Genomic DNA, 19432 nt, shown 5'->3' with positions numbered 1-19432 from the left:
AACCCATGCACCATGAAATAAAATATAGCCAAAAAAAATCCTTTACAAATTGACCATTATTCAAAGAAATTAAAAAGAGGTTTTAATAGTCTTGTAAAACACACCAGAATTCCCGAAAGAAACAAATTCAGCTAAAAATGGCTTTTAATTGCTAAAATTGTTGCCAAAATTTCCACTTTTTGCATACATCTCATTTTGCAAAAATGAGGGTTATTGAGAAAGTCCATGAAAATTTCACTCCATTAATCTGTAACTTTTGCGGGGCTCAATTTTTTTTTTTTGGGGGGGGGGCAATATGTTGTCCTCTAACATTATAAAGGAAACTGTACAATATATCAGGAATCTAAAGGGATAAGACAATGGCCTTAAAATTGACATACATCCTCAATGATAATACACAAAATTACCCCTTACGTAGATTACAAAAAATATGGTGGAGACGTTTGGACACTCAACTTAATGAACCAACCAATCATAATTCAATTAAAGTCCCCAAAGTTGTTAAGCCAATAAAACTTTGGGGACCAGTGTAATATACAGCCCTATGTACCCTTCCTCCCTGGCAATACACACATGTGCAGTGCAGATACTGCTGAGCGTAGAAAATGGATATAAACACGGAAGCCAGTAAAAACGCCATCCCAGCAAAGTTTATGATTGACTTTTAGTAACACTTAAACAGCATAGCTTTGCGCTATACGCTTAAAAATAATAACTACACCAAACTAACAATATATAAAAATGGCCGATAAAATGCTTAACTGTAAAGCACAATTCAAAGGCAAAGCTATAAGGACATCTTTCCTTTGCGACTTTTTTAAAACTCCATATGTCAAATTTTTCATTGAAGCTTCGCAATGGTTGCCAGCAAGGCTAAAGTTTTCTTTATAAGAAAAAAGATTAAAAATTTTCTGGCTTGTTAATAAATGTACAACTTACCGAATCGCATGAGAATCCCAATAAAACGTTTGGACTATTTAAAAGTATTTTGATTTCAGCTTAATTACAGGACTAAAGATTGTTCTAGCTAGAACAAGAACATTTCTGTGTCCATAAGTGGCGAAACAAGAACAATGCTAGTGTAATCTAATTCAATACAGACAATTTTAATTTAAATTTGATAAGCAAACAGGAAAATAACATATTTTCTCGTATTCATTCGAATCCGGAGGATAGGAACCGGTTCTCATCCATACGAAAAAACTATGTCTAGCATCGAATTATATCCAGCTTTCTACGAATATAAAAATGTACAACCATAAGATTAAAACCAGTTTTTTTAGCCCGTGCCTTCGGCACCTTGTGGCTAAAATACTGGTTTTAATCTTATAATTGTACATTCTATATCCGCGGAAAGCTGTTTATAATACGATGCGAGAAATAACTATTATCCTACCCAAAGATGCTTCTTAACAATGGATATTATTATTTGGATCTTACACCAGATTTTAATGTTCTTTAATAAAGTAAACTCTGTAGCGGGCTAAAATAACGTTCTCCCTCTTATTCCCTCCTACTGAATAAACGGCCCGACCATTAAAAGCGAGGGTAAATTGCAACCTAAATTGCCGACAAATTTTCTCTTGTCATAATATCAACGTATATTCTACATCCATTTTTTAACACATAGACGTACGTAGATATGCAGTAAATTTTTTGTCTTTGATAGACATAATTATGGACTTATTTTTGGACTAGTTATTGAGTAGCTACGCTACTATGCTACTAATAATGAGGAGTAGTTAAGATTAAGTTGGGTAATGATGTCTCAAATACGGGTTATGAGGGGTCATTTTCATTCTAAATTACATTCATTCTCTTGGCCTCTAATTTTCATTTAATTTTACATTTTAAATTCTCGTATTCTTCTTATTGCTAAGTTCTATCATTATTCATTACAAGGGCAACTTTGTTAAATATCGAAAAGCAACTCATATTTTTAAAGATAAAGAACTTTAAACTGTAAGATTTTGATTATAAAAATAACAACTTAGATAGATAACCTCTGCTGCAAAATTGTTTGCGAGCATGAACTTAGTATGTGTTGGTAACCTGATTAAAGAATGTATTTAAATCTATACGTACTTCGAGCGACAAACATACGGACGTACGGACATACTTACTATTAATATGTAAAGAAGCTGCGTTTTTTAATATTTAACAAATGAAAATGATTATTCTAGGACGGAAGCAGGCCCTATCTCCATACGAGGCGGCCCAGGCCATCTTCCCCAGCCTGAGCCGGCCGCTGCAGAAGTACCTGAGAATCACCCGGCAGCAGCCCCGCCACTCCATGGAGTCAATACTGCAGCACCTCGCAACCTCACTCACTTATGATATTTCTCCCAGAGCTTTCCTGGAGAAATATATAAGGACCTCGCCAGTTTTACAGGTACAATTGCTTTCACAATTCTTTTATTGAAGATAAATTTATTCGGGGCTCGGAAGCTGCGTTTTAGCCTCAGTGAAATCTTCATATTATAACTTGATAAAATTCAGCTAAGTGTCTAAAACTTTTATTGAACAGACAATCAATATTTACAAAAAAACAAGGATGACAACATCCATAAAAGCGAAGCAGTGAAACGGTAGGACAAACGGACATTAATACTTGTATAGTGTCAGAACTGAATAATCAGAATATAAATGTATAAGAGTCAAAGCAAAATTTGCTGAAAAAGAGCTTGATTCAGGATAATGTTTATGGACATACTTACATTTTTAGGACTTGATTATAGAGTTGCTTCGCTTATTACATTATACTTTGTTGTCCTAGGAATCAATATACCAAAAATCAGATCAATCGGATGATTAGATCACTTAAAAATTTGTTGTTAAAAAAGTAAAAAAATCAACATGTTTAAAATGGACGTACGGACATTTTGGTGATGATTATAGAGTTGCTACGCTTTCTAAATCGTACCTAACTATTAAAGAAATCACCATACAAAATTTGAAATCGATAGGACAATTCTAACATGCCTAAATTAACGAAAAAAGCTATCCGTTACGGACGGACGGACGGACGGACGGACGGACGTACGGACGTACGGACGGACGGACGGACCGACCCTAATTATAGAAAAGCTTCGCTTTTAAAAATTTCGCACAAGCGGGTTTTAATTAGAGGTTTATGCACGGCTGAGGCATGACTGCCAAGTTCTGAACTTATTTTTCATCGTCCTGAAACCTTAGGTTCATTTTGATCTTTTTATCATTTTGTATATTTTTCCTAGGAATCTAAAGGGATAAGCCAATGGCCGATAAATTGTTGTAAATCCCCAATAATAAAACACCAAATTACCCCTACTTTGGTTGAAACGTTTGGACCTTAACTTAATGAACCAACCAATCAAAATTAATTTTATGTCCTCAAAATTGTTAAGCTAACGGATAAAAAAACGTTATTATAAAACTTTGGGGACTAGTGTTACAAGCAACCCAATTCCCCCTCTCCCTGATTTTTCCCCAAATATTGATTTGAATTACTAGTGAAAATAAAAAGTGAAAACTTGCAAGGTTGTGTGATTTTTATAAATATTAAAAATAAAAATAACTTAAGAAAACTTTTAGAACTGAGACGCCTAAGGGTGTGGGGTAAAGGGTTGATAAATTCTCCCCCTCATTTTTTTAAAATTTTAGCCCCCCTCCCCCCCAATAAAAAAAAAGCTTGGACGTCCTTGTTTTAGAATGTTGTTTTTGAAAATGTATCTTTTCCCCCTAAATAACTCTAGTTATATAAATATATGTATAAATATTGAATTAAGATTAATAACTAGATATTGTATACATATATATAATTTCGTGATTGTGTTATAAATACTGTAATAGATTCATAATGATTTCAATTATTCTAATATTAGGCTCACTATTTCTTTTTCAATCTCGCCAATAAATCAATACTATCATCATAAATATTCGTATAATAAATTTCTTATTTTTATACATTGCATTGGCTAAAAACAGTTCTACAATAAGTAAAAGAACAAATTTAGATGGAAAATGGTTAAACTTTTTCTTCAACGATCTTTATTAGCAGGGTAGAGCAACCCTCCCCTATTCAGATAATGGAAAGAAAACGAAGAAGTGGGTTTCATCGTATTTTCACAGTATCTTTTGATAGTTTATGTTAGGTTAGGTTAGGGTTGGAGCCCCTGCAGGAGCTAGAAATAGAAGAAAAGCGAGTGTAAAAATACGAAGAATACCGCTACTTTGTTTTCTTTCCATAATCCAAATTTTCTTTTTGAAGTGTCACTTTAAAGGTCCTGCGGTTATCTAGATCTTCCGATACAGACACTCAGACAGGCTAACATCCTATCTTTTTAAAAGAAAAACTTTGTTCAGCACCCCAACTAAAAAAAACTAAAGTCCAGATGCATGATCAAAATAAATTGACGCCCTTGTAGGGAACAAAATATTTGTTAAACATGACTTTGTGGGCATTCTAAACTATTGGAATTTATTTAGATACTAAAATTGCAAATTTAATTCAGGACAAAATATTTTATGTTGATATTTTGAAAAGAACTAAAACAAGGATGACTACATTCATAAAAGCAAAGATCAAGAACCAATTTTATTTATTATAATTGAGAGTGAACATAAATTTATCGTTTATCATTTTCACTTCAAGAGTGTCTTTAACTCGTTAATTGGTACAAAATCATTCACCAAGCAACCATATCATTTCATTTTTTCTATCATTTTTTCTTATCTATGTATCTTTAGAAATAGAACTGACCGTCAAGTAGAAGACATTTCTAGTATAGATTTGCTTTCAAAATGCACAATAAAATAGCTCTTGAGGTATTTGCAAAACCAAACTTAATGCTAATGATTATTTTTTTTCAGAATGAGCGAGAACGAGTGGACGTACAGGCCTGGTCCCTGATCTGTGATACCATGTTAACCAGGGACATCAAGGACGGGACCAGGTTCCAGCTGAGGCAGGGGGATGTGTCCCTCCTCTGTTCTGTGCACGCCCTCCCCTACCTGGCCATCTCAGAGGAGATTATTGATCCTAAATCAAATAAGTTTGTGCTTAGACTTAACTCTGAAACTTCAGTTTAGTTACATCATTAATAGTTATAGAGTAGCTTCGCTACTAATAACCAGAAGAGTAACTTCTAAAAGACACTGTCACAGTGAATTAATTCTGTTACCAAGACTATTTGAATTTAATCAAATTTATTTAAAATTGAAGTCATATGAAGTCAGGGTTAAACAAAAAGAAAATTTAATTAAGAAAAACATTTAAAATGATAAAAAGTATCATGACGAATGTGAGTGAATTGTACAAATTAAACTTTATATGTAATAAAAGTGATATTATTTTTTTTTTAGAAAACGTTAACAGTGAATTAATTATTTAGTATAATTTTATTTCAGTAAATTACTATGTTATATGTATTTTGTTATAGCCAAAACAATGTTTGTTTTATTTAATAAAGTTATTGATAGACTAACTAATATTATTATTTAGTTTTTTGCTATGCATTTGTAGCAGGACTACTCTATAATGGTTGATAATCTGTCCGTATGCTTGATAACTGCATTTATCCCTTCTTTACCTTTTTACTTAAATAGACATTAAACCTATGAATTGTTCTATTTATATTAATTTTTTTACTTGCGTTTAAGTCCATAGAGTCGAAACTTCACCTTTTATTTTAGTTTTTTTTTAAATCTAATTTTGAGGGGGTTATTTTTCTAGTCGCGATTTGTTCTGGGAGGGTGCAGTTATAGTTATAGACCTTCTCTGGACCTATGAGAAGTGACTTAGCGGTTAGTCCGTTTCTTTGCCTCACTCAGAGACACCCTTTTATATTCATATTGTAATTTAAAGATTATTTTTGCTTAATAAAATTTCTCTACAACTTAAAATATAAAATAATAAATATTGTATGTTTGTTCCGCTGTTTATAAAACTTTTTTTCTTGTGTCCTAAAAGCAAAATATTGAATTAAACTTAATCCTTTGAAAACACTCGACAAACTTGAGCAAACTTTGAATAATTTAACCAAAGCTGGACAGCCAACCAACTGCAACTGCAGATTGTTGATTCAGGCTGCAAAAAAGGCCGAAGAAACATTATATATTTTGAGACTAAATGATTTATGTCTGCCAAACGGCTGCGGTTTATACACAATTTGCGGCCTAAAAACTGCTACTTCTGCATTTTTTTTGAGTTAGGTGGATGTCAAATGATTAATTATGCAAGGAAAAACAAGCGGATGCGGTTGCCTAGCTTTAACTTGGAACTTTTTAAAAGAAACATGAAGTTTATAATTGGAAGAAAATGTGGGACCAACTGAAAGAAAAAGAATGAATGGATATTCTTTTTTATCATAATCTCTTGTGGGGAAAGGTGTATGAGATGCTAGGGATCTGACGTGAAAGGCAATGGCCGATAAATTGATGTACATCCCCCTTGATTATAAACAAAAATCTGTTCCGTAGATTACAATTATTGATTGAAACGTTTAGACTCTCAACTAAATGAATCAACCAAAATTCATTAAAAGTCCCAAAGTTGTTAAACCAACGAATAAGAAAACGTTATTAAAACCTTTGGGGCCTAGTGTAAAAAACAGCCCATTCTCCCTTCCTTTCTGGTAAGATGCACTCTCTCACCTTTTTTAAATGTTTCAAAGATTGCAGGTTGAAATTAGGTGGCATATTTATTTGAAGCTTTTTACAGTGCCTATAAAAATGACCTCATAATGGAGTACCATTGGTCGATTAAAATGTATACTGGCCTGTCATTGGTAATTTTGTCTGTGTACTTGCCTATCATTAAACATTTGTATTTTATGACGTCATGTTTTTTTTTAATAGGCACTATAAAGAGCTTCTAATTATTTTCCTAATCCTACAGAAATAATTAAAATGATTTAGAAGGTCTTGTAAAACTCTGGCTGGGTCATCCAGGTACAGATCAAGAATAATAGATGCGTATAAGTGAGTATAACAAATAAAAAGCTTCTCTGTAAAATATAACTCAATCGTTTAAGTCAATCTATAGGTAACATTAATTAAGATTATAGTCAGTTTATTTAATGTATATATATATATTAAACTTGGCCTATTTTTTCTACTATTATATTGCTATACTACTAGTAAATAGTATTAACCTTGTTAATCTAGTGTATTCTTAATTAACTTTTTTTTGTGAAAATAACTTACATAATTTGTTTTATGATATTGATATATAAGATAATCTCAAGACGATTGATCCATCCGGTTACGAGATCTTAGCGTACCAGAGCCAAAATTTTGATGAAAACAAATTACTTTGTGTCCAATAAAATTAATTTGTCAAGCATAATTAGAATAAAGGTGACAAATTCCAACAAGAGTTATAAAATTTTCAGGGAGGGAAGGGTCATTGGACTAGTCCCCAATGTATTATAATAACGTTTTCAACAACTTGGGGACTTTTATTGACATTTTAATGGTTGGTTCATTTAGTTTAGTGTCCATCTACTAATTATAAATTACAGAAGAAGTAATTTTGTGTATCACCATTGGGGATGTACATTATTTTATAAGCCATTGTCTTATCCTTTTAGGTCCCTGAACTTTTACTTCCCTGTAAAGTTTAATACCCTTAAAACAAAAGATATTTTGTAGCTATAAAGTAACTATTTTACCTATAAACTTTATTATTATATGTTGGTAAAAAAAGTGATGTGATTTTAATCAATTTTAATCAGGGACAAGATTTTTTTTTTTTTGGGGGGGGGGGAGATTGATAAATCTTAGATTTAACAAATATTCTTTCCATCCCATCCCACTCCTCAAAATTATGATTGGAATTGGATTCATATTTTTTTGTATTGTTATTTAATCTAAATCAATCAAAAGATCATAGATATTGTTTTTTCCTAATATCTTTCATTGTTTAGTTTTTTCATCCCCTCTTGGAAAGAATTTGATTGTATTTAACTAATATCGCCATTACAAATTATAGAAAATATATCATGATATAAACAGTTATACTTATTATGAATTTTAACCTCATACACGTATTGATAAAATTGTCCTTGTTAGTAGCGAAGCTACTCTATAATTTGAAATGTCCGTCAGTCTGTATGTCCGTATGTCTTAGTTTGGGGGAAACGTGATTTTCTCGGCTCCTATAAAAGATAAAAGGCTGAAATTTTTTGACAACATTTCCATTATTAAGGAGCCCAATTAACTATAAAACATCAATGGCGGTTGGACCGCTTTTTAGCAGGTTTTAGGCTATTTTTGTATTTTTCACATTTTTCTCCATATCTTTGGTGTTTATGGTCCAATTTCCAAAATTTTTTCAGTTTTTGATATCAAAATAAAATTTCCTGTCTTTTCATAAAAAAATTACGCTCAGACTGCCTTTAAGCAGGTTTTAGGCTATTTTTGTATTTTTCACATTTTTATCCATACTTTTGGTGTTTATGGTCCGATTTCCAAAATTTTGTCAGTTATAGATATCAAAATTAAATTTCCTGTCTTTTCAAGGAAACATTAATGGCGGTCAGACTGCCTTTTTGCAGGTTTTTGGCTATTTTTATATTTTTCTCATTTTTCCTGATATCTTTGATGTTTATGGTCCAATTTCAAAATTTTTTTAGTTAAAAATATCAAAATTAAATTTTCCGTTGTTTTGATCATTCAATTTACTTTGACCGTCAGTCTGTTAGTCATAGTACTGATATATAAGTATTAAAAAATTAAAAACAAATATTGAAAAGGTTTCGTGATTTTTCCCTAATATACATGTTTTTGACAACTAATCTTTAAAATCTTATACATAATTTTTGTGCTTCGCTACTTATGGATGTTGTCATCCTTGTTTGCTTTGTTATGCATGAAATATGTGAATTATTGTCGGTGTCTTTTATCTTTAACACCTTTACTACACGGTGTATCATCTCTTCCGTATACTGTCTTATCACATCCCTTGTCAAAATCGTCGTTTGGGCGGTGATGGGTTCGAATCTTAGCCCAAACCGCTTTATAATTTGAATATACTGCTGCTTTGTCAGACACGCTACATTAATATTTAGAGTGGAGGGGATGCCTTAGCCCAAAACAGGTATAACTCATAAACCATACACAGTTAGGACTTACAGAAAAAGAATGTGCAATAAAAGAGTTGATTTTGGACCTACTATATAGATTTATGTTTATGATAACCTTCAATTATAGTCGACGTAAATATGTCAGGCGTGATAATTTTTATTTTTATATTTATAGTGACATAACCCATTGAAATAGTATGTCTACAGAATTTCATGAATTTGGCTGGGTCTGCAAAGCACTTTATCCTATTACTCAAAGTAGTAAAGTATTTTTGTCTAATCCTTAATGTTTCAGTAACTACTAAACTTATTGAGTTCTCCTTTTAGCAAAGCTTTATATATGTTGTGATGATTTTAGCTTACTTTTCTAGATTTATGCCTTGGGATTGTTTTAGGCTATTTTTTTATCCCCATCTTACCCCTTTGACTGTAGAGCTCCTGGATGCTAGTATTGCAAAAAGGAATATTAGAACTTAGTAAAGTTTATTTTTAAGTTTGCAGAGGGATATGCAAATATAGAAGTGGTTTATATTTTTAATGATTTTGCAATGTTATAAATTTTTGGGAAGTGTTAGAACACCCTTCATGCAGGGATGAGAACAGGCGGCTGAACACAGACAGACACCACATTTTTACTTAGTGAAAGTCAGAATGAGTGACCGATAATAACGTAAAACAACACAGCACATAAAAACCTAGGGTATTAAACTTATAACAGGCAAATCAACCCTTTGATTAGACGGCCTTTGACTGAAAGTCAAAAACTATGCATGTTAATGAGTGGTGAATCTTAAGCAGCAATCGACAGCAATTTACACCTATCTTTTTCAAAGTAAAGCATTGCCGGGTTCAGGATCCCAGTTTGGGCTGAAAGCAAGATCTTCTAAGATGTTGTTTTTTTACTTCTGGTTAAAAAAAACTAACTAAAAATTTAAAACCCCCTGATGTAAAAATTGTACCCACTCAAAAATGTTTGGAATTGATTTTGTTCGTACCATACGTGTGCATGAACAAAACAACAACCAAACTAATTTAGGATTAACAAGCACTTCGCAACAGGGAGGGAGGAGACAATGCATGATAAACCTTAACATCCCCCCTTGTATATTTTAAATCTTCCAAAGATATAATGTCACATGAAAAAAAATTAGCCAAAATTTTTTTAACGTTTATATTTGTATCCCTGTATCCCTGAATTTAGCAAGCACTTAAAAAAACTTTCCCTATCTTTTCCTCCATCTTTGGTTTTGACCGTTTTGATCTTTAGCTATTTTTTATGAAGAATTAATATACATATGCTTACGAGATTTAGTCAGTGATCTTGGTATAGCTAGACTTTTTAGGGTAGCAAATTCTTGGGGGTTTAAAAAAATGCAACCTTAACCTCTCAAAATTAAGGAATTGCGTAAATATTTTCAATATATTCTAAACAGTTTTCAAAATTTTGTAGAGATGTCCTAAATTGGTTTTACTGTGTTTTAGGTAATTTTTATGATGAATTTGTCAAGTGTCGATAAATAAGTTTATATTCGAAGAAAATTATGGAAATTTCCTAGCAGTAGGGGGTAGGGGGAAAGGCCATTTGTTGCCAATTTTGCTCCTCCTCTGAGCAAAAATCTTGTTTGCGCCCTTATTACCGAAGAATAAATTTGATTAGAAACTTTGCTGGCATAAACTATAATGAAGAATCATCATCAAAGCATTGGGCCGAAACTCACGGAAAACTTTAGTGTGGTCATATTACAACAAAAGAAATTAATTATTATATCCTTACTCAAATTTTTTTGTGTGCTTGTCTGTTCAGAAGGATCTTAAATGAAATTATATAAATAAGAATAGTAGATAAACTGAAAAGTTAACAATTTTGCTTTCGTGAACCTAACCACTACATCAAGTATAGCGGCTACGGCCTCTAGGGGCACTTGTGGGAAGGAGGAAGGGTATGTTGACCCTTCATTTTCAATTATATTTTTTTTAAAGTGGAAAGAAAAAAAATTAGGAGGGAGGATTTGAGGGGTTGAGATACCCTTATACAAAATAATTATAATTTTTTCCTGGACCTAAGAAGCTTCACTGAAAAGGAGAACTATACCGATTCATTGTTTAGCGATATTTGTTGCTATACACAAACAATCACACACAAACACGAAGAAAGAAAGACAGACAAACATCCTGTGACTTTTATATAAGGATAAAACATAAGAGGCGCTTGTTAGTAAAATTTAAACCATGAACATCATAAAATTGAATGAACTTTCCACACCTCGCCAAAATTTGGTATTTAAAAAAGGTCATTTTTTTAAAACAAAACTAAATATACATAGTACTCTTCAAATTTTCAAATCCACAATGTAATTGTAAGAAATGTTTTTAGTACAGCAATTTTTTGGAGCCTTGACAAAAAGAATAAAAAAGTGTAACTCTTAAATTGTGTACTGCGAGGTGTGAATTGATTATGATGGTCAAAGGTAACCTGAACAATACACACTGCGCAAAATATGTAAAGTATAAATTGGATAATATTATATAGAACCCTAATTTTTATAAATATTCCATCCAAACACTTAGGATATTATTCAAAATGTAACATATCAAATAATTGTAATCTAAACTTTTTCTGAAAGTCCTAACTAAAAAGTAAGGGAATTTTTAAGAAACCAGACAACCAAACAAAAATAGAATATGGGAATATTTTATCGTCGCAGGAATCATTATCATCTTTATTGGAGAAGGTTTGAAGTCACATCTAAAATGTAGGAAAGATTCGCTTTTTAAAAGTATTGACTCCCTAGTTATTAGAATGAATGGGTCATATTAATAACACAGTTTAACTTTAATCAAAAATACATTAAAGTGTAAAATCAATTTTAATTGTTTGTTATGATCCTCTCATTAATAACTTTATTAAATGATATAAAAATTAAACCATGGAAAAAATTAATTTGTTTTTATGTCCTTTTAATCTAATTAAATTGAAATAGATTTATGATATGCTTGATTAAACCCTACAAATCTAAAATATTTAAGAACGAGGATGACAACATCAAAAAGTAGCGAAGCACAAATTTGTTTAACCAAGAAATTTAGTTATGAATCATATGCTAGTGACCCGAAGAATCTACCAACTAAATTAAAAAGTCTATATGCTACAGAAGCCGGACATATAGACAGATTGACTCAAAAAGTATTTAAAAAGGTGCACATTAGTCAGAAAATCTTCACCAGAAATTTCAAAAGTTTACCACATCCTGACGGGCTGGCAAAGTGTGTAGACGTTCTTTTTTGGGAAATATGCACAGTAATAATTAGCTGTCCAACTTCACGTATAAGATATTCCTGACGGCCACGAGTACAAATGGACCTTTGAAGTTATGGAGTAGTCTCACTACTAATTATTTAACATTAATAAAATTCTATCTTCATCTCTTCACTTGTTTTATTTTGTATAGATAATAGGCTTGGCTCCATTGGAAATTATCATTCTTGCTTTATGAGAAGTATTGACCATAGAGTAGAAAAAAACAATTCGCTAAAGCACGTGACCTTTAATCTTACAGGGCAAATTTTTTACACATTTTTAAGATGATTTGTGACCATAATTCTATCTCGTATAGCTTTGCTTTCAAAGAGAGTAATTTTAATTTGGACAATAATCAATTACTCTTTGGAAGACATAAATTATAAATTTTGGGGTATAGTCCCTTTCGTAACATCGCACCTTATGAGGCGATTCTTCGTATTTTTCACAGTAGTTTTTCTCCTATTTCTAGCTCCTGCGGGGGGCTCTAACCTTGCGGGGCCAATTACCTAACCTATGGGGCAATCACCTAACCCAATATAACCTAACCTAGCCTAACATAACCTATAAAAAGCCATTTTAAAAATACGACGAATCGCCCCTTATGGGGCGATGTTGCGAAAAGGACTATTCCCAAATTTTGAAATTAACTCTCTTTAAAACCATACTCGAAATCAAAAATATTCTACAACCTTGAAAAGATCCTTCGTATCTGTTTTTTTAAATTCATCTCGTATTAAAGTTAAAACAAGCCATTAATATCCTAAATTCATTCTATATTTTTGACAGCAAATAAGTTATCTCATTTGGCATAACCCATCCAGACAATTAAACATGACGGACAATCAACTCTATTTTTAAAACTATTCAAACTTCATATATTGAAGGCACACCAGAACGAATACAAAATATACTAACTTTAAAATATAAATAAATCATCACTTTACAGTAAACTTTTGGGTCAAAGATTGCCTTATTTAGACATTCCAATAGAAACTCTTAGAGCAGCTATGTTCTTTACAATGTTCCCCGACTCATCATAAATTTCTCTGTCTAATTTGGTCGTTGAATATTAGTTCTGGTTTTATACAGAATGATCAATATACAATAGAATATACTATAAAAATGAAAATGTTTCCTTGTCACTTTTAGTATACGGCTTCAGATTGGTAAAAATTAGTGCGGCTTTGCTGCGGTTTGGGTTGCGGATAGGCAAAAATTGGGTAGGATGCTGTGATTTCGGAACTACTTGTTAAAAAACAGGGAGGAAGGGAACATTAGTGTATTATTTATATTGGTCCCCAGGGTCTTATTCCCACTCGTTGGCTTAAAAACTTGTAATAACATATTGATTGGGTTGCACAAACTAGCAGTGTCAAGTGGCAATTTTGGAGTCTATGTTAATTCACGTTTATTGTCTTATCCCTTGGGTCCCTGCTGAAAAATATTAATATATTTCCAGCGGTACCTTCACATGTATGTACAAATATATAAAATAGTTTTGTAAAACTCTAATCTCATAATGGTGGTTTCATAAATCAGCAAAAATTGTAACTAAAATATTTAGAATAAAGTACCCGTCCGTCAGTATGTCCGTCTATCAGAAAAGTTTAGTGGATAACGTTTTATACTCGGCTGCTGTCTAAAATATCCCATGAACAATGTGTTTCTGTTTCAGCTATGTACAATTCAGCGTAGATTTTGCTATTAAAATGAATTTGTAGCGACAAAGGAACATCTTTTGTATTGTTATTGTTAGTTTAAACTTTCGGGCTTATGTGTTTGACCATCATATATTTTAATACAAGGGCGTGCACAACCACTTAAAAATGGGTAAATTTGGAGATCCAGGCCTATGACTTCTCTAGGGTCATCTTTTTTATAAAGATGTTTGTATATCTCTACCATAGGATCTAGCTAACCGCTTGACTCTCATTTTCAGTCCAGATGAATTATGATTCCGAAGAGGTTTTGTCTATTTCAGGGGAGGGTACCACCATCCTAAGAGAATTCACCATTAAATTTTTTTTTCTCAAATTTGAATTTAGTCATATATATGTATACTTATATCTCAATGGATGGGGGGGGGGGGGCATTACCCCTCCACTATATAATCTCCATCTATGCCTCCTCATATCTCTCCGTATATCTTTATGAAAGCTATCAAATTTTTTAATTAATCTTCTTTCAAGTAAACTAAGAATGATTACTTGCAATAGCTGAACACTTTTGGTCAAAAATTCACAACTATAAAACCTATGACTTTAATTAAGTAAACAGAAGATTGAAAAGATAAATTACTTTACTGTTTTTATTTTCTATAAATCTAGTCTAAAAAAGGTTCTCCAAACTTTTAGAACCTTGAATTATCTGAAAGTAGATAAAACCAGCTTATACAAATAACGAAATTAATTCGAAAAAAAATTCACAAAACCTATACTGGTTTTCAGCTGTCGTTCGGGGGCAACACATCGTAAAATTGACGACCTCTCCATTTGCCCCCCCAATATTGTTTTAGATTTATTTCGCTTGTTAGTTATACCTTTTTCCTGAGATAAAACAAATATTTTTGATAAACTTTTAAAAGCGAGGCTTTTCTATAATTAGGATCGTCCTTCCATCCATAACGGTTAGCTCTTTTCGTTACTTTTTACATATCTTATCGATTTCAAACTTTACACGATGAGCCCCCCTGTAATAGTTATGTACGATAATATGCTTATTTTTAACTTTTTGATTACTTTTTTTTATGATACAATTATCCTATTCAACTGATTTTTAGAGTGATGATTCTTAGGACAACAAGGTACAATATCACAAGCGAGGCATCTCTATAATAAAATCCTAAAAGCGAAACTGTGTCCTTTTACTGTATCTTGTGTAGAATGTTTTGCTTACTAAGTTCTGACACTCTGCAATAGTTAATGTTTGTTTGTCCTTCCTTCTGATTTTAAAGCTTCGCTTTTGTGGATGTTGTCATCCTTATTACACATCTTCTGTAATATAAAGATTAGTACGTCCATAACTAAATTATTATAAACCTACAATTTTGATTTTTCCCTATTCTAATTTTGTAACATTCTACTGTTTTTATATTGATGGAAAAAATGTTATTAGTTTGTTATTGCTACGCTATCTATAGACACAAATGTCCAAGGTATCTTTCTATTAACCCCTGGACGATAATCTTAACAAATCATCAGCTATTGTAATTAAGAAGCAAGCAGGAGTAACAAGCACAACAATTTTCATAGAAAAAAATGAAAAATATGTAAGGAAAACAAAAAGAGGTAAAAAGATACTGAAATGAAGGAGTTATAAATTTAAACTATATTGCATATCTTGACGGATATCAAAGGATATTTTTTGACGATATAATTTCCCCATTAAAGCTGTATCCTAAGTAAAATTCAACTCTTTACACCTAACTTATAATATACAACGATAAAATATGGTCGGATTGTTCCTACGATGTGTTTCTGTTAGCCCAATAAAGGGATTGCATCTAGGATTTATATATTTCGATTTTTGAATTTTTAAGTGATCCAGTTATATCAGTTAAAACAATGGGGTATAGTCCTTTCCACGACATCCCTCCATAAGGGGCGATTCTTCGTATTTTTCACAGTAAGTTTTCTCCTATTTCTAGGCCAATTACCTAACCCTGTGGGGCAATCACCTAACCCAATATAACCTAACCTAACCTAAAATAACCTATAAGAAGCCATTTTCAAAATACGATAAATCGCCCCTTATGGAGGGATGTCGTGGAAAGGACTATACCCAAACAATGTGCAATTGTGAGTGATTCGAATACTTTTAGAACACTGTTGCAATAGAAAAAAATGGATCGCGGTTTGTTTAAAAGAAAAGAAGTAAGGTGTATGATTAGGGTAGCGGCTACTGAAAGGTTTCTAATGACAGGCGGATAAAAACAATCATTTCTAAGCCTAATTACCTTACTTATACATAATACAAAAAAAAGAATAACAGGAACGGAGGGGGTGGGGAAATGTGGAGGGGTTGTTTTGCGCGAGTTAGAATGAATAGAGAAAAAACACTAGAATGACAACATCTGATAGGAGCGAAATTTAGTATTAAATAAATTGATTACAGATTTACATATAAATATAATTTTGTCTTAAAGTGGACAGACAATCGGTTTTATATAAAAGATTTCATTGGTCATATAATTTTTTAAGAAAGATTGTGTCTTTAGTGACAAAGTTAATCCTAGTTTTCCCATTATACAAATTCAATATCAAAATGGACGGAAGAAATAAGTTATAGAGTCAGAGAACTTTAACATAAAAATTCATCAGTCAAATAAAGCATATCACCTCCCTTTCAAAGGACAGACAACTTTGAAAGTTACAGAAAAGCCTACTTCTAAAAAGTATTTGAACTAATAATTAGAGACAAATAGTAGGGTAAAAATAGTCGGATCATGGAAAGAAAACAAAGTCATTCCTAAATTAGGACAGAAGTCACCTTCCTAGGAAGGACATAAGTAGCCTTCCTTAAGTGAGAATTTGTTAGATGAAGGGCATAACATGCCTCCCTTAACAAAGATTTTGCAAGATTGAGGACATAAGTAGCCTCCCTTCACCTCACAAAACCTAGCTTTTTGATTCTTCACATAGCAAAATCTTGCATAAAATTGGTTTTTGGTCCATCACATAGCAAAATATTGGAAAACTTAGCTTTTCTGTCCTTCACATAGCTAATTCTTGCAATACATAGCAAATTCTTACAAAACATAGCAAATTCTTGCAAAACATTACAAATTCTTGCAAAACATAGCAAATTCTTGCAAAACATAGCAAATTCTTGCAAAACATAGCAAATTCTTACAAAACATAGCAAATTCTTGCAAAACATAGCAAATTCTTACAAAACATAGCAAATTCTTACAAAACATAGCAAATTCTTGCAAAACATAGCAAATTCTTACAAAACATAGCAAATTCTTGCAAAACATAGCAAATTCTTACAAAACATAGCAAATTCTTAGAAAACTTAGCTTTTCTGTCCTTCACATAGCAAATTCTTACAAAACATAGCAAATTCTTACAAAACATAGCTAATTCTTGCAAAACATAGCATATTCTTGGAAAACTTAGCTTTTCTGTCCTTCACATAGCTAATTCTTGCAAATTATAGCAAATTCTTACAAAACATAGCAAATTCTTGCAAAACATAGCAAATTCTTACAAAACATAACAAATTCTTGCAAAACATAGCAAATTCTTGCAAAACTTAGCTTTTCTGTCCTTCACATAGCTAATTCTTGCAAAACAAAGCAAATTCTTACAAAACTTAGCAAATTCTTGCAAAACATAGCAAATTCTTACAAAACATAGCAAATTCTTGCAAAACATAGCAAATTCTTGCAAAACATAGCAAATTCTTGGAAAACTTAGCTTTTCTGTCCTTCACATAGCTAATTCTTGCAAAACATAGCAAATTCTTACAAAACATAGCAAATTCTTGCAAAACATAGCAAATTCTTACAAAATATAGCAAATTCTTGCAAAACATAGCAAATTCTTACAAAACATAACAAATTCTTGCAAAACATAGCAAATTCTTACCAAACATAGCAAATTCTTGCAAAACATAGCAAATTCTTGCAATAGGGGTCCCAAACTCAAAAACAAATTTTCAGCGCGATCCGACCACCAGTTCTTGAGATACGGTGACCTGGTGTCCTTGTTACTGACGGTAAGATTTGGGAAATGGTTCGAATCCTTAGTAAATTTAACTAAGTCCAAAAATTTTTTGACTCTTAGAATATTTTTGACCTGGTGTCCTCTCAGTAGGTACGCTTGGTGTCACCTTGGTATTTTTTCTTCAAAAATTTGACTAAGTGTCAAAATATTTTTGGACTTAGCCAAATTTACTAGGGATTCGAACCATTTCCAAAATCTTACCATCGGTACCAAGGACACCAGGTCACTGTATCTCAAGAACCGGTGGTCGAATCGCGCTGAAAATTCGTTTTTGAGTTTGGGACCCTTATTGCAAGAAATTGCTATGTTTTGTGAGAATTTGCTATGTTTTGCAAGAATTTGCTATGTTTTGTAAGAATTTGCTATGTTTTTCAAGAATTAGCTATGTGAAGGACAGAAAAGCTAAGTTTTCCAAGAATTTGCTATGTTTTGCAAGAATTAGCTATGTGAAGGACAGAAAAGCTAAGTTTTTCAAGAATTTGCTATTTTTTGCAAGAATTTGCTATGTTTTGTAAGAATATGCTATGTTATGCAAGAATTTGCTATGTGAAGGACAGAAAAGCTAAGTTTTCCAAGAATTTGCTATGTTTTGCAAGAATTAGCTATGTGAAGGACAGAAAAGCTAAGTTTTCCAAGAATTTGCTATGTTTTGCAAGAATTTGCTATGTTTTGCAAGAATTTGCTATGTTTTGCAAGAATTTGCTATGTTTTGTAAGAATTAGCAATGTTTTGCAAGAATTTGCTATGTTTTGTAAGAATTTGCTATGTTTTGCCAGAATTTGCTATGTTTTGTAAGAATTTGCTATGTTTTGCAAGAATTTGCTATGTTTTGTAAGAATTTGCTATGTGAAGGACAGAAAAGCTAAGTTTTCCAAGAATTTGCTATGTTTTGCAAGAATTTGCTATGTTTTGCAAGAATTTGCTATGTTTTGTAAGAATTTGCTATGTTTTGCAAGAATTAGCTATGTGAAGGACAGAAAAGCTAAGTTTTCCAAGAATTTGCTATGTTTTGCAAGAATTTGCTATGTTTTGTAAGAATATGCTATGTTTTGCAAAAATTTGCTATGTGAAGGACAGAAAAGCTAAGTTTTCCAAGAATTTGCTATGTTTTGCAAGAATTAGCTATGTGAAGGACAGAAAAGCTAAGTTTTCCAAGAATTTGCTATGTTTTGCAAGAATTTGCTATGTTTTGCAAGAATTTGCTATGTTTTGCAAGGATTTGCTATGTTTTGTAAGAATTTGCAATGTTTTGCAAGAATTTGCTATGTTTTGTAAGAATTTGCTATGTTTTGCAAGAATTAGCTATGTGAAGGACAGAAAAGCTAAGTTTTCCAAGA

General features: G+C 32.0%; 1 protein-coding gene across 1 annotated transcript in view; it reads left to right on the top strand.

Annotated features, from left to right (window-relative positions):
• Vang (Strabismus domain-containing protein Vang) overlaps nucleotides 1–5465 on the top strand; it is a 39409-nt gene extending 33944 nt beyond the window's left edge. Inside the window, exons 6-7 of the mRNA XM_080156382.1 lie at nucleotides 2184–2392; nucleotides 4852–5465. Coding sequence (XP_080012508.1) covers nucleotides 2184–2392; nucleotides 4852–5070 — 428 coding nt within the window. The 3' untranslated portion in view covers nucleotides 5071–5465. The remainder of the gene's footprint in view (nucleotides 1–2183; nucleotides 2393–4851) is intronic.
• The last annotated feature ends 13967 nt before the right edge of the window (nucleotides 5466–19432 follow it).

Source organism: Acartia tonsa, chromosome 4 (genome assembly GCF_053477335.1).
Source record: "Acartia tonsa isolate MP-2025a chromosome 4, ASM5347733v1, whole genome shotgun sequence".
NCBI lineage: Eukaryota > Metazoa > Arthropoda > Copepoda > Calanoida > Acartiidae > Acartia > Acartia tonsa.
This window is presented reverse-complemented; position numbering and strand designations above follow the sequence as displayed.